This window comes from Aulonocara stuartgranti, assembly GCF_965226115.1.
Source record: "Aulonocara stuartgranti genome assembly, chromosome: 18".
Lineage (NCBI taxonomy): Eukaryota > Metazoa > Chordata > Actinopteri > Cichliformes > Cichlidae > Aulonocara > Aulonocara stuartgranti.
Genome location: NC_138954.1, coordinates 8,378,782 through 8,404,823, shown reverse-complemented (window position 1 = coordinate 8,404,823; position 26,042 = coordinate 8,378,782). Strand labels below are relative to the sequence as shown.

General features: G+C 40.2%; 1 protein-coding gene across 9 annotated transcripts in view; it reads right to left on the bottom strand.

Annotated features, from left to right (window-relative positions):
* Positions 1-1,374: 1,374 nt before the first annotated feature.
* Positions 1,375-26,042, bottom strand: part of LOC309693456 (contactin-associated protein-like 4) — a 162,462-nt gene continuing 137,794 nt past the window's right edge. For 8 of the 9 annotated variants that reach the window (XM_082512663.1, XM_082512659.1, XM_082512658.1 and 5 more), the window contains 7 exons: positions 24,111-24,350; positions 22,006-22,230; positions 16,594-16,727; positions 12,532-12,619; positions 6,020-6,238; positions 5,113-5,184; positions 1,375-4,079 (listed from right to left, as the gene is read on the bottom strand). In XM_082512663.1, the coding sequence (XP_082368789.1) occupies positions 3,883-4,079; positions 5,113-5,184; positions 6,020-6,238; positions 12,532-12,619; positions 16,594-16,727; positions 22,006-22,230; positions 24,111-24,350 (1,175 nt within the window). In that variant the 3' untranslated portion in view covers positions 1,375-3,882. The remainder of the gene's footprint in view (positions 4,080-5,112; positions 5,185-6,019; positions 6,239-12,531; positions 12,620-16,593; positions 16,728-22,005; positions 22,231-24,110; positions 24,351-26,042) is intronic. The other variant, XM_082512660.1, reaches the window with a different exon arrangement.

Here is a 26,042-nt window from a genome sequence, read left to right as displayed (position 1 = left end):
CCAGCATAAAGTTCATAGTGAGAAGACTGCAATACAGGAGAACGCAGTGTCTGTCATTAGTGTTGACAAAAGTACATTTTAAGACAAAATACACAAGGAGAGTGAGTTTAAAGTTTGAGCAACTTCTCTCATTAAAATCTCATCTGAGGTTTTGGATCTCACAGAGACTGTGGTGTGTATTTGGGAAGCAGCTGCTGTTGAGCTTCCCTCTGTTTCTCATCCTTCTATCAGCAGTCCTCTTTCCACATGAGCTGGATTAACACATGGAAGGATTGGCTTCATTTTCAAGTGTTAATATCAGAATGAGTTTTCATTATAGCCATGAATGCTTGGCAGTGTCTCCCAGATTATCTTTGTCTGATTCTTTTCATCTCCCTCTGCTTTATATCGAATCACAATCCACCTGTCAGCTCAAAGCAGATTAGCATTTCCAAAACACATTAACTGCCTCTGCGTGTACGGAGCGAGGTGACAGACAGACACACTGTTAGAGAGTCGGTGTCGCTGTCGGTGTTAAAAGCTTCACTGTTCAAAGACATTAAGGGAGCTGAGTGAGGAAGCTCCCAGCAGGCAGTATGCAGCAGGGAGGAGAAAACTTTTAAGTGGAGGCAGCAAAGTGAGGAGGATGCAAAGACTTTTTAAGTAAACTGCACATGTGATAGGAGTCTAGCAATGATCAAGGTTTTTATTTGTGTTTCCTCTTAATGCTGTCTTTTTATGATTAAAGGGGCCCTATTATACAAATTTGCAGCTCCTTTTTTAAAATTCTTGGACCTACTAAAGCTTTGCATGATTAACAGTTTGAAATAATTTACCTTTATAAAGACATCCTGTCTGAAATGAGGTGTTTTAACTATTTTAAACCGACTTTCTTTTGATTTCCTCAATCCATCTTATACTACTCCTCCAATTCAAGATCCCAGAGCCTATTTCAGCTGCCATAGTGACCTCACCTCATGACTGTGGGAGGAAGCCAGAGTACCTGAAAAGAATATAAAAGCCTCACACAGAAAAGCCCCAGTCGGGACTCAAACCCAGAGCTTGTGAGGACACAGTGCTAACCACTACACCACCATGCTGCCCACATTTTTGGATTCCTGTTGCTCATAAACAAAAAATTTGATGAGCAGGGCATCTATGCTCATCACTACTGTATGTGATGACCATATAAGGGATTCCCCCCATCTTTGTTGTCACACAGAGCCCAGAGTAGGAAACTGACTCAAAGAGACTCTTTGCAGAAGTCTTAACTGTGAGTTTTTGTCTCTCAGAGACAGAGGTTTCAATCTTTGGCAGCCGTGTTTAATATGAGAATCCATCAAAATAACACCATGTATATGATCATATATGTGAAAATAACTATAAGCCTAAAAATGTTCTTTAAAGAATAAGCTGAAAGTTTAATTGTGGCTTACATCTGTCACACCTTTACTATAACAGATACAAACATATATAAAGGTTTGTATAAATCAATCCAGAAAATTTACAGGGATGAAGTCATAGTATCATGAAGTATCCAGTGAAGTTAGTAAGGCTTCTATTAATGATTTTTCTTTTTTTCATGAGGAATTTCTTGAGCTACACTGAACAAAAGAACTGATTTCCATCCCGTCGTAGAAGGTTAGCTGACTCAGCACATCCGTTTTAAAATTTCTGAATTAAAGTGTCAGACTGAAATTATATAAAAAAAATCATCTGACTTTGATAACTGTTCACATGACATGAACTTACATATCAATTAGAGAATGTATTTTTAGGGTCATAATATTAAGACTTGAAAAAAAACAACACATTTTGGATACCATTGTGCACAGCCTTTCCCAGAGAAAAATGTACTACTGTACTTTAGCTACTGTATTGAGAGTTCGTCATTCCAGCTCTGGTTATATAACCAACCACATCCCAGGACTGCAGCCCTGACACACGGCTGCTCCCCTATCTGTCTCTCTCTTTCGGTGAACAGCCTTATAAATAAACAAACGAGACAGCCAATAGATGACAGCCATACAAACCATGACTGTTTTGCTGAACAAAAGATTTAAAAAATATAATAAAATAAAAAGAGTGGCTGTGTTTTGGACCTTCATATTTCTCAGAATTAATTAGAACCATATTCTGTACCAAGATGTGAATACTGGAGTGGAAAAAATCAAAGCTACTGATCGTACAGTTGGAAAAACTCAGCAAACTACTCAGACACACTGCCATGTATAACATAGCAAATAGTCAGTGTCACAATGTAATTAAAGAAATCTTTAGACTAGCAAACTAGTCAATTTTTATCTCTTGCTTAAATGATAATTGCAAATTGGTGACCAGGCACGTCTGTAGTACACATCCTGTACCGACGGTGTAACAAGTTGGGAAATCTTTTTAGTTCTGGTTTGGTCTCATAAAAAGATATTTGGCTCTTTTGCTGCTCAATGCTCCATTACATTACACACGGAGCCTGATGTTTGAGCCGGTGTCCTGGCAAAACACCCTACCTATCAAGCTGTCCTACTTGTTGTTACTGCGCATGCGCACAACTCAAAACGGCCATATTTTAGGTGTTAATACTACACGCCTATTCTTTGATCCTACCCTTTCGTGCATGCGAAAAAAGGTTATTATTATATATTTTACTTCTTTATTACAGTGGATACTTGTTTTCCTTAAGCTGTTGTCAGTTTGTTAACTTTTCAAGCTAACATGCGTTTTGTTTCTTTGTGCAAAAATACTCCAATTTGGAGTCTCAATTAAAGTCATATTTCAAGTCTTGATTCAGTACTTCTAAACTTCTGTAAACTGGCGTACAGCTTAAACCTTGTCCTACCTAAATAAATAACAGCAGTGTGATTTGGCCATCAGAACGTCCTACCGTCCTATGTACGATGGAGGTATAAACCACGTAAGATAGCATATTCTGATAAGGTAGCACAGACTGATAGACATGACTATAATTTACGTTACAGTAGGATGTCTTGACAAAGTAGGACGTTTTGTCAGAACACCGGTACCACAGTGGGCCTTTTTTGTGAATACAGCTGTCTACTGACACCAAAGATGATGCTTTGAGTGGTGAGCTTGAACACAAAGCTTTGGGCCTAATGGCTGAACAGCGAGTGAAAAAACCTACAACGGACCATCACCTGAATCACTAAGACAATAACAACCTTTGTGGTAACATTGCTTTCTTATTGTCAGGATACACATTTTCCGTCAACAGTGATCAAACTCATAACTTTGGAATGTGTTTGTGTGATGAGGAATAATTTCTACGGATGTAATTCGCATATACTGTATATTTAGACCACTGACCTCACAAACGTTAATGAAAACTCGAGAAGGGGTTAAAAACAGCCAGTTACTGGGAAGAATAGCTGGAAACATGAAAAAGGTAAATATAAAATATCCATGGATGGCTTTTGTTGGATCATTTGAAATGCAGGCAAATGTCTCGCAGGCAGTTTGGAGTTTATCCCCATCTTTCTCCAGGTGAAATCCAAACAGAAGACAGCTTCACACTCTCCCTGCCCATGCACAATAAAAATACTGTTACCTCCATTATTTCCAACATTTCAACATTAGCCAGATTGTTACAAAGACATTATTCAGTGTTTCACATTGCTGAATATTTACAGTTGCTTGAACAAGTATATCAACACCCTTAAAGTCCAACGCTGTTGCATCAGTGTATTCACATTTTACATTAAGCAACAGAAAGACAACACTGTGAAAATTGTTCTTCTTTGTTTTTCACATGCTGCAGAGCCACTTCTGTCATAGAAGTGTCTGAGTGGCTCTCGAGTGCACTGCAAAGTCCCAAGGCGTGTCAAGATGCGTCTGTCTGCAGCTTCGGGTCCAAAAGCCCAGCAGTGCATCAGGTCATCGGGCCTCCAGTTAAATGAAATACTCCTTTGGGTTTTCAGTGGAGAGATTCTGGGAGTCAGCCTGGTTGTTAAAAGGAAAGTCTTGGCTGTCCTCCTGGTTGACTCCCTTCACTTCCTTGTTACGATATGTATCCTTCCTCCGGTAGAGGAATCTGGCCGTTATCGCCAGTGCAGTCACAATCACAAAGATGACTACTGCAATGACACCTGTAAGGTAAAAGGATTTTGTAGCATATCAGATATCACCTTTCAGAGTTCAATGTGGTTGAATGTTCTGACGTTATTGTAGCTGATGTATGGATTGGAAGAAAACTCTTCCCCTCGTAGTACCATCTCTAAATGTTTTGATTATCTTGCTAATCGCACTTTAGAGAACATTAAACACCAGTTTAAATCTTTTGAAGCCATCACGCTCTTCTGCTCTGTTGAGCACATTTGGGAATACGAGAGCCGGTTCCATTTAATTGGCATTCCAGAATCCATCTGAAATCAATTTCATACTACGTTACATTATAAAGTGACCAGAGGTTTTAAGATAAGAGCAGAAAAAGTTTTCCCATCAGCAAATCATCCCTACATTGGTTTAATTAGATGGGCTGCCCTTTGTGTACTGGATGGTTTAATGGACAGTTTTAAATGACTTTTCTCTGAGTCTCACCTTTTCTATCTGCACAATTATAGATTGAACCTTTTCAGTCTTCACTTTGAATCAATCCGTGCTGGCAGAGCAGCAAAGTTTTAAATGAGTTTTAAATGGACTCCTGCCTGGTAGACCACTTTACTCTTTCTTGGAGTTCAACCTCTCTCCACAACCTGATTCGCTTGAACTCATCACTTTTTTAAATAAAAAGGTACCAGAAAAGCACATGAAATTTCATTATTTTTAGTCAAGGGCAATACGATTGACATGATAAAACAACTATTTTCCACTGAAGCAGTGCTGGTGTCCAATTTTCCACCACAAATAACACGGACACCGATGTCAGGAGTTCTATCTTTAAGCCAAGCAATTTTGTTGTTGCTTAAAAAAAATCGCCAACAAATCACAGATGCAGGCCAATTTCTGTTTGCTGTCATTCTCCTCACACAAAAATAACCAAACCTCTGCTGAAAATGTTGCACAAATCTCTTGAAATGTAGGTAACGAGGTGTAACTGCCTGCACACCAGCACTGCACGGGTAGAAAATGGCTATAAGTAAAGTCCAGTGAAGAAGATACAAAGGTAAAGCAGTTTAGTACCTCCAATTAGGGCCGAGTCAATCCTGATGGAATTGACTAAGGGTACACCTGAACCCACTGAACCAGACTGGTCTACAGGAGAGAGAGAGGGAAAGAAAAAGGTGGAGAAAGCTAAGGACAAGAATGTGAAAAACCAAAGGACTCCAAGAATAAAAACAAGGAAGAACAGCCAAAATCATTCACACCAGAAGAAAGAAGCACAACAAGAGGCAAAATTAGAATAAAGAAAGAAATGAGATCAAATCAGAGTCAGAAAATGAAAAGCAGAGACTCAAAAAGAAAAAAAAAAGCCCAACCCATCAGATCAGGGAAGATTACTTGAGCTCTACAAGTGACTGCTGTAAAGCATTGCAAACTGGATTAGAAAGAACCCAAAGGATGGAAATCCCAAACAAATCTCCTGTGTCTCAAACTCATTAAATCATCAGTCATACTGTCGTTAGACTCCCAAAACAAGGAGCATACTTCACGTAATTAACAAGCCGTTTCTGAGCTGCAGCTTTCATTCAGTTTCAGTGCAAAAATGAAAGACAGCAGGAAATATATGCCACCCTAATCACAGAATCAACTCCAAACCCCATTGGCCAGATTGTTTTTTGCATTACGTGGCATCATAGTTTTTGTAATAAATTTGCCTGTGTACTGTTGTAGTGCAATCAATTACACTGGCCTTCAACGTTTGTCCTGAGAAATAAATATTTTGATATTATGATGATGAAATGCATTGTTGACGTAGCTCCTGTGGAGTTGAAGTGCTAGTATAAGCAAAAAAGATGGTAAGTTTTCATTTAAAGGCTTTATATTTGTACATGTAGATGTTCAGCCAAAACTTTTAATAAATGTTACATATTTATATTTTCAAAGATTATAACATAATAACAAGTCAGATGTCTCCTCCTTTTCTCACCTGACAAGTGGTGTGTGTTCTCAGCTGAATAGGAATTGGCAGAAGCTGCGGAGCCGCAGTTGGACTGAGCTAAAGGTCCAGTGATGATGACGGGGCTGGAGTTGGGGCGGAGCAGAGCTTCTTTCAGAGGGCTGATGGTGTTAAAGTGGACAACTGACAGGCAGCCTGTAAAACCGAGGGAAGCCAACCTGGATAGGTCTGCATCCAGGTCATCAGACTCTGGAGAGAGAAAATGAGCAAGATAGAAAATGTGTAGTGAGCAGTGAGGATCCAAAGGCAGGGCACAGGAGTTGGCCTCAAAGAGCAAATAACAAAATGGATAAAGTTAAAAAAAGTAAGTAAATAACCCCCTATTTGTGAAGGAAGAAACACTGTCAATATACACAGTGACTGAACAGAGGTTTGTAGATGGGTATGAAAACAGACTAATGACTTGCATGGGAGAAACAGGATGTAAATAAAACATAAACATAATAAATTACTGACAAGACACAAGAGGAGAAAAAAGGGAGGGGTAAAGAGTTCAGATGTAAAACAAAAGAAGAAAAACCGGAAGAAACTGAGACACAATAAAAATGAAGAGAAGGAAATAAGGAAGAAACAATACAACTTATCGAAGGCAAACAAAACATTATGTACAACAAAACACTGCATATATCAAAACGAACACCAACATTCATGCAAAAACTACAGTAGCTGAGTGGGCCATTAGTAATAATTATATTTATAAAGAAAAAGTAACATTCAGGATGCAGATTTTATAATGAAGTACATTATTTGCTGTATAATCTTCCAATTAAATATTATGAATGCATATACCATTGTTCATTAGTAATAGCGAAGCCAGTTTTCTGAGGGTTAACAGGGACACATTTATTAGTTAAATCTGTGTCTATGGAAACTGCCACACGCTGAATAATTTCAGCATGCAGAAGTGCAGATGCAATGTGATCTGATTATACGTCCAGGCTTGGCTTTTCCAGTCTGGGCAATCACGAGGTGACAGGCGGTGTACAACCTGGACAGGTTGCTAGTGTGTTGCTACGATCATCTGATTATCATCCACACACCATTTTAAAAGGTACAGAAATCTTCTATTTATATACTGGCAGCATGCAGACAGAAGGGCAGATTGCACTTTTCTCCCTGGTTCATTTTAGCAATATGTTAACTTGAACTCTGTTAAGCGAATCAGTTTTGTTGATTGCATTACTGATTATCTGTTGGTGAATTGTATGCTCACTTGGGTGATGGCACCAGCAAGACACAAATTGCTGCTCAATCCTGAAAGTCCCAATTTCCAGGGCTCAACATAAAGTTCCATTCATGTTATAGTGACCGCCTTGTAAAAATGCTCATATTTACATTAACATCTATTTAAAAGGCATGTCTACAACAACAATTTTGGTTGTTACAGCTAGTTGCTCCCTTAGTCAAACCATAGGATGGATCTTTTTGTTGCACTTTTGACAGGTGGATAAGTGGTTGCCTCCTGCATCACTTCCACTAATTAGGGTCACAAAACTGGACTTTTAAAAAACAAAACAAAAACCTTTTAGAGCATTTTTAATGCAAGTATCTGATGAATAATATGCTTTGCAATGTGGTTAGCTTAGCTATGGCCTATTTGCAAGTTCAACCTCTCCCAGTCTGTTGTGGCTCTGACAAAGATGGGGATAGTGTGACATGATCCATTGGATTGATCATGTTTTTAGGTCGGAATTCTTACTTTCCGTTATTCAGGTTTTTATGGTTTAGATTTTTGTATTAGTGTCTTCTTCTTGTGTTCCCTTTTGTATCAAGTTTCTAGTGAGTTTCCTTGTCGGTGTTAATTTGTATTCTTTTGTCATTTCCTGTCTTATTTGGATAATTTTCTTGCATCTTGTTTTGTGTTTCACTATCTCCTCTGACTCGCTGTCTTGACTGTCTTCACCTGTTGCTCGTTACCCTCCTGTATCAAATCCTTAGAATTAATCACAGGAAACTGACTATCTTTGTCGTTGTATTTATTGTGCCATTCTGCTTAGTGTAACTTTCTCTGTTAAAGTCCTGTCTAATCATTATGGCTTAATGGTTTGCTATCCCTTCCATCTTGCCCTGTTTGATTGGATATTTATTGTGGACCTGATCATCAGTATTAAAAGCCTGCTTTTTTTTGTTGTGTACGATGTACACAAACTGCAGTTTATGATGCTGTGAATCTGAAGTTAAAGCACCAAAACTGATTGCGACAAATCAATGGGTGGCATGTCCATCTTTCATATACAATCATATGATCATCAGCATACACCCAGTCACCTCTGTTATAGCAGTCAGTTATTCTGCTTTCAGTCTGCAACCATCACATTATGAGAGACTCTCCAGCATTATCTCTTGATTTTATTGACTTAGATCCCTCCATCATTCACCTCTGCTCCTTCACAGCAGTGTAAACAGCAGCTGTGGAAGCCCACATTAATGCTGGAAGCAGCTGCACCACTATCTGTTCAGATGACTGAGAGGTGACTGTGGTTTTTACCAGCATACATCTGCATGTTGATGAGAGCAGCAGGAGACACTGCCGCAGCCTGTAAGCTCCTCTCAGCTGATACACCCCCCCCCCCCTCTACTTCCAGGTCCATTAGTTAGGCTGATGGATGACAGGGTTGAAGGCGAGTGACAGAGAATCTACTTTCCTGATGTTTTCCTGATCTGACTTTCTGCCTCCTCTAGTTCGACTGCAGGGTAACATTCTGACATGACAGTTTGAAAACTTGGTGTGCTGTACTAAGGTCTATTGCAATATACAGTAGTGGTGCTTTACCTCTTGTTCTTAAATGTAGTTGCTGTAATTGACCGAGATTTTCCTATACACCAACATTAGCTAGATAAATGAAGAAATGAAGTTCACACTCACTACTTACATCCTACTAAAGTGGTTCCTTTGAAAACCAGTTTATTTATATTTTTAAAATTCCTTTTCTTTCATGACATATCTTAAGAGTACTTATGGAAATCTCTGATACATGGAAGGAAAATGTGTATTTTTCTATTTTTGTTCCACTGTTAGTTGTTCTTTTTATGAAAGAGCTGTGACTGCAGCCTGTGGTCTCCCAGACTCTTATTCACAGTTCATATCTTAGTCCATCTTTCATGGAGGCACCGAGGGAAAAAATTACTGGCTTTTTAAAAATTGTAAAAACTGTAATCACACCAACACTGTTTCAAGTCTCTGCCCATGACTGGAGTGGAAGTGGAAAAAGCAACACACTACAGAAATAGTTGATTCCCATTTAAAAGTTTAAAACTTATGTGGAAGAAGCACATTCAAGTAGTCAGAATGAGACCTCCAGGGATGAGCAGTGCTGGAGCAGTCCAAAGGTACACAAGATCTGCACTAGATAGAGATGATATAATTATTATAGTATATAATAATAACTATTATTTTTCTTTTTTTAGTTTATCTAGAAAAAACAGCTGGCTCATTTGGGAGGGACTCAGAGTAGAGCTGCTACTCCTCCACATTGAAAGAGGCCAGCTGTGGTGGTTCAGACATTTGATTAGGAGTCCTCTTGGGGGTGAGGTGTTCCGCTTATGTCCTACAGGAAGGAGGACATGCCAGAGGGATAACTTCTCTCAGCCTGGGAACACTTACGTAGGTCATTTTTATGCTCACTGCATCGCTTGTGTCGCGTGATGCGTATATGTAAGAGACATAAAGACACACAGAGGAAGATGTTGCATCTGTTTGAAAATGTGAGTTTGTGTAAAGAAATTTGCAAAAAAAATGCTGATGCCCCGGCAACATAGCCCCAGATACACAGCAGAAAACGGATGGATGGATGGATGGATTTATCAACACTAGGAACTTAAATCTTAAATTAAGGCAGAAATGTGCCGGTTCCATTTATGATACAGTTCAGATCAATCCAGCTCGATTAAATCCAGTCCTAATCACAGGAAGCTAAAAGCAAAAACTTGCAATTATTTCTTTGTTTCTGCTCTATACATCTGGAAAGACTGTTCCTCTTAGATGATAGCACAGTTTTAAGGAAAATGCATTTATGGGTTGAGCAGCTGAGTTGAGTACATGGTGATGGCACGATAAACTTGCCTTTACTGTTGTGAACAGCAAAGAAAGATTTTCATTGCACAGGCAAACGTCTCTTGCAGGGAAACATGTACTGTGTATAATACAACTTTGAAACTTGAAATGTATTGTGCCAAGCTTGTTTTTTTGTATATACAGCAGTATATTTGCAGATAAGTTTCTTTCTTCCTGTTAAAAATGAACTTTAAGGGTTCTACAGGTGGGGTGTCAAACGTATTTCATATTTTTCGATTATTAATGGCTCGTCAGTATGTGGGAGCCGAATCCTCAACCTGGCTGAGAATCCACACAGGCAGGGGTGGGGCTTTATTTTGATGGGCACACCATGCAGCCACTAACACGCAAAGATAGACTGGAACCATAGCATGGGGGGAAAGGAAGGGGGGCAGACGTTCCAAAGACAGCCAGTGTACAGGTCGGATTTAAACACGAGCATGTTGGGAAAAGTGAAGAAATGAGCGGAAACTTAAAATAAGAAGCATCTGGCTGCATTTCAATGATATTGAGTATCTGAGTGTCTAAATGAGTGTCACAGGCCTGAATGGGTGCTTGAAGCCATTTATAATTCTTGTATAATTCTAATTCTAGAAACACAACAAAAAAGAAATTTTGGACGTTTAACTGTATTTTCAGTTTTAAATTTTTTCAGTTTTTCCCAGTGATAAAAAACTCCCTTTTTCATACTACACAAAGTAATTAAGCAATAAACAATTAACTTGTTGAAACCCAATGCTCACGGTATTGGGGGACAAGAGGGAGAACATCTGGTTTAATGGGATGTACTGCCAGATCTGTTATTTAAATATAGACATGTGTGGGATCCACAGAAACATCAGAATCTCAGCTAAAAGCTCATGTATAGGAATTTCTTTTATTTATGTATTAATCACATTATTTTATTGTATAATGCCTTGGTGACACTGGATTTTAACAAGTCTCACACTCATACATTAAGACAAATGGTGGGGGTGTAGTAAGGAAGTTGGGGGAAGCAGACAGCTCCACAGGAAGAATCTTTTGTCTCTTCGAGGACTCTGGGAGGTAGCAAGGGAGTGTGAACCTTAAGGTGTGAAACAGCTGTGTACTGCCTTTTGTTCCTGGAGAAGGTATTTAACTGAGAGCCATGCTAGGCTCAGAGACTCTGCTGACCGTCTGCCCCGCAGTCATGTAGGCTCTCCACAAGCTTGGTTTTCTGTTCTTTGTGTGTTTGGATTAAAGAATGTTAGCTACCGCTCGTCTGCAGGCTTTATTTAAATGGAAAAACTTCCACAACATTCACAAAATGATTTGAGCGACCACCAAACAGCTAAAATAGCAAATGATTAAAAAGCAGGTAAACAGATTCCCCCCCAGCAAGCAAGCAAGCAAGCAAGCAAGCAAACAAACAAACAAACAAACACAAACAAAAAAAACCTGGACAATCCGAGCAATGAGTTACCAGAACATTTTCTGCCATTTTATACTTTTCTTTTTCAATTTAAGTCCAAAGAGTCATGCTAACAAGTTTCTTTCTTTGTCACAGCAGCGTTTTCTTTATCATGCACACTTCAGACGCAGACTACACCTTTCTTGGCTGCTGCCTCCAAGCACATTGTGCGCTGTCTATCTTGCGTGCTGCACAATAGCGTTTAATATTTAGTATCTACTGTTATCTACTGCTAGCTAGTTTATTGTGATGGTGCTGTATTTATTATGTTGTTGTTTTTTTCTCCGTACAGGTGATCCAGGTGTTTTGTTTGTTTTTCTTTCTTTCTTCTCCCTTTCTCACAGTCTCTTCTCCCCTCTGTTTTTCTTTCTCTCCCTGTCTTTCTTTCATTCTTTCTCCCTGTCCTATCTCCCAGTCATGTCTGTCCCGTTTGCAACCGAAAATAAAATAAATACATAATTATAATAAAGGTCAATCAAATGGACCAATATGGCAAGGCCATGATGCCGCTTGGCATCTTTCTTGGCCTTAAGACAACAATTCTGATGGCTAAAGATCCAAACGAGACAAAAAAAAAGAAAAAGAAAGGGGAGCTTCACTGGCCTGCTTAAGATCAAAGTGGGCTATATGTGGCCTGTGGTGTAAAATGAGTTTGACACCCCTGCTCTACAGTAATCGGCAACTCCGTCCGAATATCAGAAAAAAGTTGTTGCTGCGGTCCAAGATTGTAGAGTGCATCCCCAAAACCCAGAAACTACTTAAAATATCTTTTGTTTACTTCTTGACTCAACATTTCTGAGCACTCAGTACTAAGATGAAAATATCCCTTTGTCCAGCTAACAGCTCTGGCTCCATGTATTACAGTCAGTTTGTCTAAGAAAGCTCACGCTGAGAGTCAGGCACCAAACTTCTCAGAGCTGTTATCAAATAAATGTGAGTCTGAGTGCTCCCTAACTAAAAATACATTCTGTCTTCTTTTACTGTGTCCTCACTCACCGTGCACTCTGCCCAACACCAGCGACTTGATTGCATTAAATTCCCCGTCAGATGTCAGGTTGAAGTCTTCTCTGGCATTTTGGTCAATCTGAAAAAAAGAAATAAATAAATTGGCTTTTGTTCAACCTTTAATTTTTAAAGTAGAATCCAATACAGGATAATTTAAGACAAATAAAAGCACAGAAAATTAAAAGATCTGAATACAAATTAATGATTAAAAAAACAAAAGGAAAGTTTTTGAAATATTAGAACAATTAAGAAAAATGAAAACTGAAAGTTGAAAGTGCATCAACTAGGACATGAACAGCTGGAAGTGGAATAAGATCAAATTAAAATTTTAAAATGCCCTAGGCATAAAAACGAGCAAAGTATTACATTGTTCTGTGAGCTATTCTAGTTATTAGATGCAGTGAGTATTACTTTCGTGCCAGTCATTACTTTTCAGTCAGCGGTGACGTGAATCTGGCACTCCATCCTTTTTAAATTTGATTTTTTTTTTTTTTAATGTTCAGCTTTCCCTTTATCTCAACAGCTCAAAGGGAGGAATGAGCAACAGAGTCCAAACTTGCAGTTAAAAACATTCAGTCATCCAGAATGAAATTCACCACTGGAGATTATTTTAATTAGAGCAGCTCCACAGAGAGTATCTCACCATGTGGCCGTGAAGAAGAAAACCTAGTCAAAATCATAACTGAAGTTTCCATCAAAGGGGGAAAAAAAAGAAAAACTTTTGTAAGTCATTATAAATGCTGATTACTTCAACAAGACATCTACTGTTTGAAGTAACATTTACTTGAGGTCATAGCTACACTTCTTTATCGTAAAGCTGCAGAATGGTGTATTTACAAGACCTATTAGGAGAAATGGAAAAAGCATTCATAATGATCTTTGGTTCAGGCCCAGAACAGCTTCATGAGTGAGGGGAGGATTAACAGATGGCTGTTATTATGGTGAGGAGAGGTGAACGTGAAGCAAATCTGTAAGATTTACCGGTTGATCTACGTTGCTACCCAGACCACGGCCACAAGTTGTCACCAAAAGAATGAGGTCATGGATACAAGTGGTGGAAATGAGCTTTTTCTCATGGGTGACAAGGTTCTTCCTTAGAATGAGCTAAAGAGCTCAGTTATTGAGAAAGGGCTTAGATTAGAGCTGCTACTCCTGCACATCGACAAAGGAGCCAGCTGAGGTGGACCAGGGATTTCTTACTGGGAGGAGGCTCGAGGACAGACCCAAGACACCTACCCAGATGTTCCCCCAGAGAATGGGACGACAGGGCATCTTTGCTTAAACTGCAGACGACCCAGATGCAGACGTGGATAAGCGACTGAAAATAGAGCGCTGAACAGACCAAAAACAAATAAAATACTAGCTCTGACCTTTCACATTTTTATATTGAACTTAGGGCATATACAAGGCTAAAGAAGAGGGGTGATTTATTGCAATGAATCACATATCTTATGCATTTACACCATTCTGCTTGCTTCTTTCTGCTGCTCTCTTATCTGTAAGAGGTCACCACAGCAGGATATTATTTATTTATTTACTTTTACACTCAATGCCCTTCCTAATGCAACCCTCCAAGGGATTTGTGTTTTTTAAAGGTGTGTGAAAATATGATGAGCTGTAGGTGAAACTGTAATTGGGTACTTATGTTAAAGTGTACATAGAAGTTTTTGCCAATCCATTACACACATTGTATAAAAAAAACAAGTTGGTGTGAATGAAAGTGAGTGTACTAGGAATCCAAAATTGCCATTAAAAGATTAACTAGAAAAATAAGAACTGCATTTAACCTTGATATGAGGATAATTTACAAGGTCTAAAATACAACAGATGTGCAGTTCCCTCAAACCACATTTTTAATTCAGTAGATAGACATTCACACAGAATAAAGAAACATACTACGTCCCTGTAGTCGAACTTTAGTGAAAAATAGACACAAATAAACTTTACACTGACTCAAACACCATCTCTCCAACCCAACCTGAAAATTGCTTGCAATAATTGCTTACATTAAATTGTGGAGGCAAGTGAAAAAAATGGCTGAAGTTGCTATTAAACATGCTTAGAATTAAATAATGAAAACTCAAAGACAAGCAGGAAGTCAGAGTTTGTCCACTTTAACTACCTGCTTTGGATACTTATGCAGGGAGAGGCTGATAAAACAATTACTGGTTAAGAAAGGTCCCCCAATTGGGTTTGCAGTTTGCAGTTCTACTGATATGAAATAAGCTCTAGATACATTTTTATAGCCCTAAGCTGATATGATATCACTGAAATTACAGTAGGTTTCCACATATTATAACCTAGATTGGTTCTATTGAACAGGAAGTACCTTTTGCAGTTAGGTCCCTTGTGTTTACACACGGCACCCAAGTCCAGAACTTTATCTTGCTGTCTCTGACAAACTTTGATGTACTATTTTAAGGATCTAATGGAGTGTGTCAGTAAACCTAAAGGAAACGAAACACTGGGCCATCTGATAAGAGTGCAGAAAGAGAGGGCATGATGTATTAGCAGCCCAGGGTGATTTAGTTTTTCATTTTTCATTCGCTCAGGGGGAGAGGATATGACGGTGTCCAATTGTGAGACCACTTTAGAGAGTCTATGCTGCTGGCCATCAAGATGCAGCTGGGTGACAATCGATGAAGGTCACCTGATGTTCCCGAAGCATGTTGTAACAATATAATGACTCAAGGTGATGGAAACCGGTAAGATGAGATGCAACTCATATTTCACTGGAGTCTTGACAAACTGCATCAAGACGAGGTCACCTTATATTTCATCTCAGGGTGTTGATAATTATAGAGACGTCCAGGCTGCTGGCTCCCAGTGAGATTAAGTTTACCTCATATATCATCTGAGGCTGTTGTTAACAAGATGTTAACGCTGTTCATGAGATTTAGATATTTTGAAGTTGATCCATATTTCACCCAGAGCTGTTTTAATGTGTAGTTTATCCCTGCTATCCTTCCATAGCTCTGCAGTAATAACTGGAGCTTCCTCGAACTAAATTAACACAGGGATTATTGAGCCTTCCTGAAGCGACATGATGCGACTGGATCAAATGGAAAATAATTTCGGTTAAAAAGTAAAAAACTTTTTAACAAATGGCAACTCGTTTCAGACAAATCATTTTTAAACTGCCAAATCTGCCACATGTTTGTGGGAAACACCTGTGCTATACATTTTATGTCAGTGGTTTCAGGATTATTTTCCATGTTATGACTGATGGTGAAGGAAGTAAAGAAGGAGCCTATGCACAGCTGTGACGTTATCGTATCTGTGACAAATAGAATCTGTGTGCGTGGCATGTTTGAACAATAACATACAGATAGAAAATATTAAATACAGAAGATGACATTTACGTATTTATATTTTTTTATTTTGGGGTCTTTATCTTGAAACTGAACGGAAATGACTTAATTACAGGGGCTGGAAAAGGGAGCACATTAACTTTTCTGTGGAAGTCTATGGACCATAAACGAAACAACATCCAATGCTCTTTAGTGTATAAGTGTCGGGGTTAATAGACTCAGGTTAATAAAAGCAAAAATAAGTCAGGGTTGCCCGATACTGACGGGTAAGTTGTAATAGGACCTATTCACACTGGGCTAATGGAGTTTGTTTTAAAACAGTGAGAGCACAGTGGCATATCTGGGAATAAATGCTCAAGCAGGAACTGCAAAACATTCAATCATTCTTTAAAATAATTTGATTGATCAGAGCATAGTGCTTTTTGTCCCCATCTGGTGGTGAAAAAAACATTGTAACCTTTTATTTTAAAGTGGAAGTCAGTTGAAATGGCAGAAATTACACTCTTCTGTCACTTCAAAGCTGTTAAAATTGAACAGTGTTGTTATTTTGTGTGTAAGGTGAGATGCTCCTCCCTATTTTCTACTCACTCGTGCAGTCCCTGCTTTTGTAGTCTCTTGAAGATTTAAGGAAGCACATATCACCTTGTCGTATACTGTATGCATGTATAGTATAGTGTATATTGCACACAACCTAAGTAAAACCATAAATGTAATTATACAGTATTTGTGTTCTTTTCCTCACCTGTACAGACACAGAGTCTGTCAGCCTCCTGATGGAGACGGTGTGCAGCTGTCCGTTGGCGAGGCTCCTCACTTTGCTCCTCAGCACTTCGGTGTCTCTGCTGCTGTCCAGCTTGTATCTCACCTCCAGCTTATCTTAATCACACAAACACAAAGTTTTTCCACGTTAAACTTCTTTCTTTCTCTTGACGAAAACATCCGTGTGTTCTATAACCTTTACGAAAAAAACATCCTTAAGAAAAATAACCTTAGATTCGCATCTTTCGGATTCATCACTGAGTTAATAAAGCTTTCCATTTTAAGAGGATTAAGAGGTAATTCCCTATCAATAACAAAACTCTAAATCTAATTAATTTTCCTAATATACAGAGCATTAGGAGCGGATTAATATAAAGCAACGTTATTTCTTTGGGGCTTTTAAGATTAAAATCAAGGATATGAAATTATACATTGTCCTTCAAACGCATCCATGTTATCAGGATAATATTTTTCAATTATAAATAATCCCATAAGAAACACTTCATAATCATGATTCACTGTGTTCATCTTTTAATTAGGTGTATTTACCAAAAGGGAATAATTACTTGATGTATTAAAGCTCATTCCCGTAGCTGCCATCTCTGATAACGTGGTTTATGCATAAGTTCTTGAAAGCAAGACTTAAGTGATTAACAATGAATATCTCTCATTTTGGCTGAAGAATGTTCAAGTGCAGCAAAGGAAATAAGCAGAACAAGAGAGAGCTCTTAAGGATTTCACTGGACACGTTTAAGCACATTTACCTGTCAACTCCCCGGTCAGCATGAGGCCTTAATAACTCAGAGAAAGCCGACAGACAACAGGGCATTAACAGCAGAAAAAAAACAAACATTTATAGCTAACCAAGCAGCATAGTGCCAATTTTATTGCTGGATGCTGAAAATGCCATTCATCATCCAAACTCTTATTCCTGCAGCACTTTTTCAAAGACAAAACAGCTGGACGTGTTAAAAGGCAGGAGAGTAGACAGTAGTAGAGTAGACAGGGATCCAGAGAGAGGATAGATCTGACAGATTCTTATAGATCTTCTGAAGCTGCTAAGTAGAAGAGGAGGAGAAGACTGAGAGAAGCAGGAGAGGGCAGAGCCTGATATGTGGAAAAGATGACGGGAAAGGGGAAAGACTGAGAGGTGAGGAGAACTTTGATAAAAAAAACACCCAGCACGCCCCTGCGGGCGGTTTATCCTTCAAGCTCGGGTCCTCTACCAGAGGCCTGGGAGCTTGAGGGTCCTGCGCAGTATCTTAGCTGTTCCCAGGACTGCGCTCTTCTGGACAGAGATCTCCGATGTTATTCCCGGGATCTGCTGGAGCCACTCGCCTAGCTTGGGAGTCACCGCACCTAGTGCTCCGATTACCACGGGGACCACCGTTACCTTCACCCTCCACATCCTCTCGAGCTCTTCTCTGAGCCCTTGGTATTTCTCCAGCTTCTCGTGTTCCTTCTTCCTAATATTGCTGTCATTCGGAACCGCTACATCGATCACTACGGCCGTCTTCTTCTGTTTGTCTACCACCACTATGTCCGGTTGGTTAGCCACCACCATTTTGTCCGTCTGTATCTGGAAGTCCCACAGGATCTTAGCTCGGTCATTCTCCACCACCCTTGGGGGCATCTCCCATTTTGACCTCGGGACTTCCAGGTTATACTCGGCACAGATGTTCCTGTACACTATGCCGGCCACTTGGTTATGGCGTTCCATGTATGCCTTGCCTGCTAGCATCTTGCACCCTGCTGTTATGTGCTGGATTGTCTCTGGGGCATCTTTACACAGCCTGCACCTGGGGTCTTGCCTGGTGTGATAGACCCCAGCCTCTATGGATCTTGTACTCAGAGCTTGTTCTTGTGCTGCCATGATTAGTGCCTCTGTGCTGTCTTTCAGTCCAGCTTTGTCCAGCCACTGGTAGGATTTCTGGATATCAGCCACCTCCTCTATCTGCCGGTGGTACATACCGTGCAGGGCTCTGTCCTTCCATGATGGTTCCTCGTTTCCCTCCTCTTTCTTGGGTTTCTGCTGCCTGAGGTATTCACTGAGCACTCGGTCAGTTGGGGCCATCTTCCCAATGTATTCTTGGATGTTCCTTGTCTCATCCTGGACTGTGGTGCTGACACTCACCAGTCCCCGGCCCCCTTCCTTCCACTTAGCGTACAGCCTCAGGGTGCTGGACTTGGGGTGAAACCCTCCATGCATGGTAAGGAGCTTTCTTGTCTTTATGTCAGTGGCTTCTATCTCCTCCTTTGGCCAGCCTATTACCCCAGCAGGGTACCTGATCACGGGCAGGGCGTACGTGTTGATGGCCCGGATCTTGTTCTTACCATTCAGCTGACTCCTCAGGACTTGCCTGACCCTCTGCAGGTACTTGGTGGTTGCAGCCTTTCTAGCGGCCTCTTCATGGTTCCCATTTGCCTGCGGGATCCCCAGGTACTTGTAACTGTCCTCTATGTCTGCAATGTTGCCTTCTGGTAGTTCAATCCCCTCAGTTCTGACTACCTTCCCTCTCTTTGATACCATCCGACTACACTTCTCCAGTCCGAACGACATTCCAATGTCATTGCTGTTGTTAAGGTTCAGAAATAATCCCAACACTGTATAGCCTGGTAGTGTGGATCAGTGAATCGATGTCTCGTTCACTCTTGGCATACAGCTTGATGTCATCCATGTACAGGAGGTGGCTGACAACTGCTCCGTTCCGTAGTCGGTATCCGTAGCCAGTCTTGTTAATGATCTCACTGAGGGGGTTCAGGCCTATGCAGAACAGCAGTGGGGACAGAGCATCTCCTTGGTAGATCCCGCACTTGATGGTGACTTGTGCTATGGGCTTGGAGTTGGCCTCTAGTGTTGTACGCCACATCCCCATTGAGTTCCTGATGAAGGCTCTTAGGGTCCCATTGATCTTGTACAATTCTAGGCATTCCAGTATCCAGCTGTGGGGCATTGAGTCATAGGCCTTCTTGTAATCAATCCAGGCAGTGCACAGGTTGGTCAGTCTGGTCTTGCAGTCTCGGCTGATTGTTCTGTCTACCAGTAGCTGGTGTTTTGCGCCTCTGGTATTCTTGCCAATTCCTTTCTGTGTCCCGCTCATGTATTGACCCATGTGCCTGTTCATCTTAGCCGATATGATGCCTGACAGGAGCTTCCATGTAGTACTGAGGCAGGTTATTGGTTGGTAGTTGGAGGGGACCGGTCCCTCCTTGGGGTCCTTGGGGATCAGGACCGTCCGGCCTTCAGTTAGCCATTCCGGGTGTCTCTCGTTAACTAGCAGCTGGTTCATTTGTGCTGCCAGACGCTCGTGGACTGCAGTCAGCTTCTTCAGCCAGTAGGCGTGAACCATGTCGGGCCCTGGTGCTGTCCAACTCTTCATACTGGAGACCCTTTCTTGGATATCTGCCACTGTGATGGTTACTGGACCCTGTTCAGGGAGGTCGCTGTGGTCTGCCCTCAGATCCTCTAGCCACTGAGCATTGCCGTTATGGGTTGCGTCCTTCTCCCATATGCTCTTCCAGTATTGCTCCGTCTCCAGCCTTGGTGGTGCTGTTCTCTTATTATTGTTCCCTTGCCACTGAGAGTACACCTTTGCTGGTTCTGTGGAGAACAGCTGGTTTATTCTCCTGCCTTCTATCTCTCTGGTGTACCTCCTCAAGCGGCTGGCCAAGGCTGTGAGTCTTTGCTTGGCAGTTTCCAAGGCCTCAGGTATGGACAGCTTGCTGTATTTCTTAGGCACCTTATTTGTCGCACCTTGCTGCAACTCCGTTATATATATATATATATATATATATATATATATAAATTTGGATATCTGCCGATACCGATATGAATCCGATATAGTGTTTTTTAATCAACAAAACTGTTTTTTAAATATCTTGCTGCATTTTGTATAAGTTCATACTCAAGTTTAAAACAACAACTACACTAAAGCTATTCTGTTATACCTGTATGCAAAAAAAAATATTTCATATTTCAGCAATACTGATCAATCTAATAAACTTAAACCTACACCATCCTCCCTATTCTGGTATTTTAAAGAGTACTTAGCGTAAATATTAAGCAACCTAACTAATAGGGTTCCAACTCCCAGCAACAACAAAAATAAATAAATTAAAAATAGGGAACCACCCCTCACGCTCCACCTCATGATGCTTAATCAACGTAATCAACCTTAATTTGATGCAGTGTGAAAAAAAATGCACAGAAATCAATTATTTTTCAAGAAATATTAAATAGATTCAACATCTTTCTTCAACAGAATTGCAGACTGCACAGATGGTACCTTCCCAAAGGAAAAAGTACTATAGCTTACTAGGGTATATATATTAGACTTAATAGTCACTATATACAGTAATTGACTTCTATTCATTTTACATCAGATTAAAACTTTGGGTGTAAGATTCGGATAATTATTTATTAAAAGCTAGACATTTTAAATGAGAATAAGAAAGAAAAGTATGTCTTTGTGCCCCCTTTTCCTTGTTAATGCCCTATCGGCCCCCCTGGCTAAACTTTGCTAGATCCGCCCCTGCACAGTTACCAGCGTCAGCTACGTAGAAAAAGATCCTCGAGTAGAAAGTAATATTAAATACATTCTAACAACAGCTGATCAAGCTTAAACGTGCTGCTGTTGTTCAGCCGCTGGTTTCCTCTTTCTGGTGCAAAGTGGGCCAAAAACAAACCAGAGAGACGGACTCGCGACAGAAAAGCCGATCAGCTGATCATTAAGCAGTTTCATGATTGAAGTAGCAGCAAGAAGAGGCAGTCGCTCCATATATCGTTTGGTAAGCTTAAACGCAGGAATGCTTTACAAACATTCAGAGATGGACTTACACACTTGCTTTACTTCTCTCGGGGATAACTTTGTCGGAGATGAAATGCCGGGTTGCTAGCGAAGCTCCACATGCTATCCAGACCACCGACAGGTCCCGCATGCCACAGCCGCTCTATCACGTGATGCATACTGCTCCACGTGCTAACGTTCTGAGGTGAGTTACGGCGTGTTGCAAGTTTTGTGAGGTGCTTTCGTGATATTTAATGGATCGGATTACATTTTTTATTTTTCTCCGATATCCGATCCAGTAATTTAGGTCAGTATCGGACCGATACCGATACGTAATATCGGATCGGTCCATCTCTAATCCATACTGAAGGAAAAGATGGATCATTAACAGGAAAGAATTACAGAAAGATATTTAGAGGGTGAAACAGTTGGTTCATAAATAACAGAAGACATTCAACCTCAAGTATGAAGGACGAAGAGGAGAGAGACCAAACTGAACATGGAGAAGAAGAAATGCAAACAGAAGCCCTCTTAAATTTGTCATCAGGTATAAAAACTTTTGAAAAATTAAAAGTTTTGTCTTACTGTAAGACAGGTGTTCTCCTCACCATGTTTATTGATGAGCACAGCCAGGTATTCTCTGTAGTAGGAGCTGACGTAGAGCAGCAGAGCTGGACTCTGGTTCGTCCTGAAGCTCAGGGAGACGTTTTCTCCTCTGAGCGTCATGTCAGAGTAGATGGAGGATGGCAGAGCGCTGCTGTTCCTGCTCATCTCGTAGGGCTCCTTGAAGGTGTAGCTGACAGATGTTCCTGACTTGAAGCTGGCTGACACCTCTGGAAGAAAGCGGCCACAGAAAGGTTATAGCACCTACCTACCTCTATTATTATTATTGTTATTATCTTTTTTTTAGCCATGTTATCGCTGACATTTTTCATAGATTCAACTAAAAAAGTGGGAACAAATTATACAAGATACAATTTAAAATAGGTTCTCTGCTAAGCTGCTATGTTTAGACACAGCACTGATTAAGCTCTTGAGCTAGCTGCCTTTTATTTATGCCTGTATGATTCGTAGGTTAGTGTGAAGTACCAAAAGAAACAAACAAACAAAAAATTATATATATAAGGACTGGACTAAAAAAAAGTTAAAAAGCAGCCAATGTCCAAAGAAGAACTTTGAAAGATTTTTAGAAAGTCTGGAGAACCTCTGATCATGAACACTTAAAAAAAAACTACAAAAATGTCTGGCTCATTGCAAGCGAGAAGTGAGGGATGGCTCAAGACGTTTGCACACATTTGCATGTACATGAGCAGATCATTGGATTAAATAGATCCTGTGTTGTTTTTCCTCTGATAGAAATGACAAAATGTACAATTCACATATCTAAGGTTGCCTCTCAGTTTCAATATTCAGTTGCTACTGGTTATTCAAAAACTCTTTAAGTTAACAATTTCACATAGCCTAAATAGTTTTTAACACCACAAGAATGTTCTGAAAAAATACTGGAGCAGGAAGAAAAACAAATACTAATCACCTAAAGTTTGGCTTCAACTTTAAATACAGTTGTATCTGTTCTCTATTCAACTAATGAATCAAAGCAATTAAACACACTTGTGGGACATCAGCAGGCTGAAGAGAGTAGGTGCCAGCAGCGGGAATGAAAGAGGGGTGGAGAGTCCTCTTAACCAGCTGAACTCAGTGAAATGTTTGTGCCCAGACATAGAGTTCAATGTGAAGATGCATCATTAATGCAATGAATTTACATCAAACCAAAATACTTTGAGTACTTTTTAACGAGTGTCAACTGCAGAAAAACGATTCTGTGAAACAATATAGATGAATACCTTAACCTTAACATCCACTCTGAATATTCGTATTTATTTTTATTACCATATCCATTTATTTTGAGTTTCATTATTATGATAATTCGTCCTATTATAGTTCACTTTACAAAAATAGAAAACTTTGAATGTCAGTATGTTCTACCTGACTTCACAGGGATGTAAACACAGAGTTGATTCTCGGGCTCGAGGACTCCTCCAGCAGCAACCACAAGCTGACACATAACCACAGCTTTAACCTTGGCTTGTAGGATATAAGAGCTTATGAAATTAAATGTAAAGCCGAGGAAAGATGTCAGACACATTAAGTGGCTCTGTGCAGCATGTGTTTATAACAGGTCTCCTATAGCGACGTCAAGACAGGTGGAACCATTAATGTTGCTCAGTTCAGAAGAAAACACGACCTTTTAATGGCTTCAGCTTTTGAGAATTTTGTCAACAGAATGTAAACGCTTCCTGTCACTTCCTGTTGTCTGACTTGTTGATGTTACTTTTATTTATTTATTTATTTTGAAAACGTCCCTGTTGATGAACTTTTTAACAGAACTTCTGTAAAAAATTCCAAGATGTGCCAGTTTTCTAGTTTACACCATGTAACTCAGCAACCAATCGTTGGCAGATCTCCCTACAGTACTGCTTCTTTTGTATTTTTGCATCATCTGTGAGACATACTCGCTCTCTTCCACGCCACTACACTAAGAACTTCAAGGATTTCTACCACGTACTTCTTTATAGGTATTTGACAACGTTGCAAGTGAAATAATTTCAGGATATTTGTTGGCGCCTGTGACAATGAGCTCCTTCAGCTAAACGACATCTTTACAGCATCCAGACATTTTTAAAGTATGACTCTCGCTACACTGTGTGTGTACCTGTTTGGCAGAAGACTCCGGTGTACGCTGACAGGTTACAGTCACAGTGGAAGCCATTAGCTCTCTCCACACAGCGGCCATGGTTCTGGCAGAGCGAGCCGTAGCTGCTGCAGTGACCCGGGCAGCCGGGTTGAACGCCTGGTGTTATCTTCGCCCTCTCCTCCAGGTCCAGAGTGACGCCGTTCAGCTGCAGAGAGCGGATACAGCCGCGGAAGCCCTTCTGCCTGGATGCTGTGCCTCCTGAAATCACAAAAGTTAAGCGCCATTATCTTTACTTTCCACCCTTCTGTGTAGAGATCTTCCCGAGGGGTTGAAATGGTTATATTGCTGATATCACAAGCAATCAAGGCCAAAGCGTGCTCCCCAAGAACAATGATGCAACATCGATTTCTGTGTCTGTTTTCTTTCAGGCTCAGGCTTTGTTTTATTCTAAGTGTGCTGACAAGCCTGTATGTTTTTTATTTCTCCTCCTCCTGTCATCTGTAGCAGATCCACATGTCGCCTCTGCTTCCCCAGAGGCTTCAAACTGTCAACACTATTTCTATGAAATGACACAATGATGAAAACACAATGAGGCAACAAGCTGTAGGTGGAAGGCTGATTTAAAGGTATAACTTTCATCAGTCTGTCTCTATAACATCCTTCCAGCTGCTGACTGTGTGTTTGGCAGCCTTGATGAATTACTGTCTGAACCAGTGTCTGGTTGTATGTCTGAATTTGTAGGGGGGGAGCAGGAAGGCAGATTTTCTTCCCTATACTAGACTTTGCGTTGCTCATTCTTTCCACACTTACCTTACTTGCACACAAACAGTGGAGAAAAATCAAAAATGCATGTCCACTTTTGCAAACACGCATCCCATCCTTTCAAACGTGATGGCACAGCCAGAGTTCAAACCCGACAACCTCCCACTTCTGCAAAGATCGGGGCTCAATCGTTATTGTCCTCAGAGCACAGACGAGGCAAAGCTTTGCTCTGCGTGTTCAAAGCTGACAGCTTCCTATTGTTTAGCAGCAGGAGCTTTTCACACCAATAAATCAGAGCTCTGCTAGACTCCTCTCTCTCCTCTGATGTAAGCCAACAAACTGTATATGGTTGAAACAGGCAGTTTAGCCAAAGCAACACGAGTGCAGAGGTAAATATTCCCTGAAAGCTTTTCAAAATGACAGTTACTCTAAATGATTTACTAAAATACTTAATCTCTGTGTTGACAGTGATACATTATACTGATACTAGTATAAAGGGCTGAATATATTTCCTGGCGAACATCAGAGATAAAGCAATGATTTGGAGAGAAAATTTTACAGAATGAGAAACATATTTTTTTAATGAGAAATGTAAGAGCATGTAATTAAAATTATGAATGTTGTTTCAAGCATGTTTTGGGTAATTCAAAGGTAACAAGAAACTACACATGATAATGAAAACACGTGTCTGAAAAGCAAAACCATCAGAATTTGGACCCTAACAGAAACTGAAGGCGATGCTTGGTGAGATCATTCCTCAATGAATGATTAGTGAATGACTTGTGGAGCTAAAAAAGACAGATGGAGATAAACGCAAGCATCATCAGTAAGAATATAAAATAACGATTGTGCTCTTTTCACAAGATCATAGTGGCGAGTACATGCTGCAGCTGAAGCAAACAGTATGTGACCACTGGGGAGTAAGTGGGAAAGAATTAGTGGGATCAAAGCAATCATCAAAGGTTGTGTAGGTGGCTCAAACTACAAAGATCCCTCAAGCTGCTGGCTCAGGAATTGTAGTGAGGATGAATTCAAACGCTGTAGCACAGTAAGCTTTATGTGAATGATGTCAGGCTTATAAAATAAATACACTGATGCAATACAGACAAGGCCAGAGACACGCAATACATTTGCAAGGCTCTAAATATTTATTACAGTGCATTTTTTTTTTTACTTAATCATTGGACT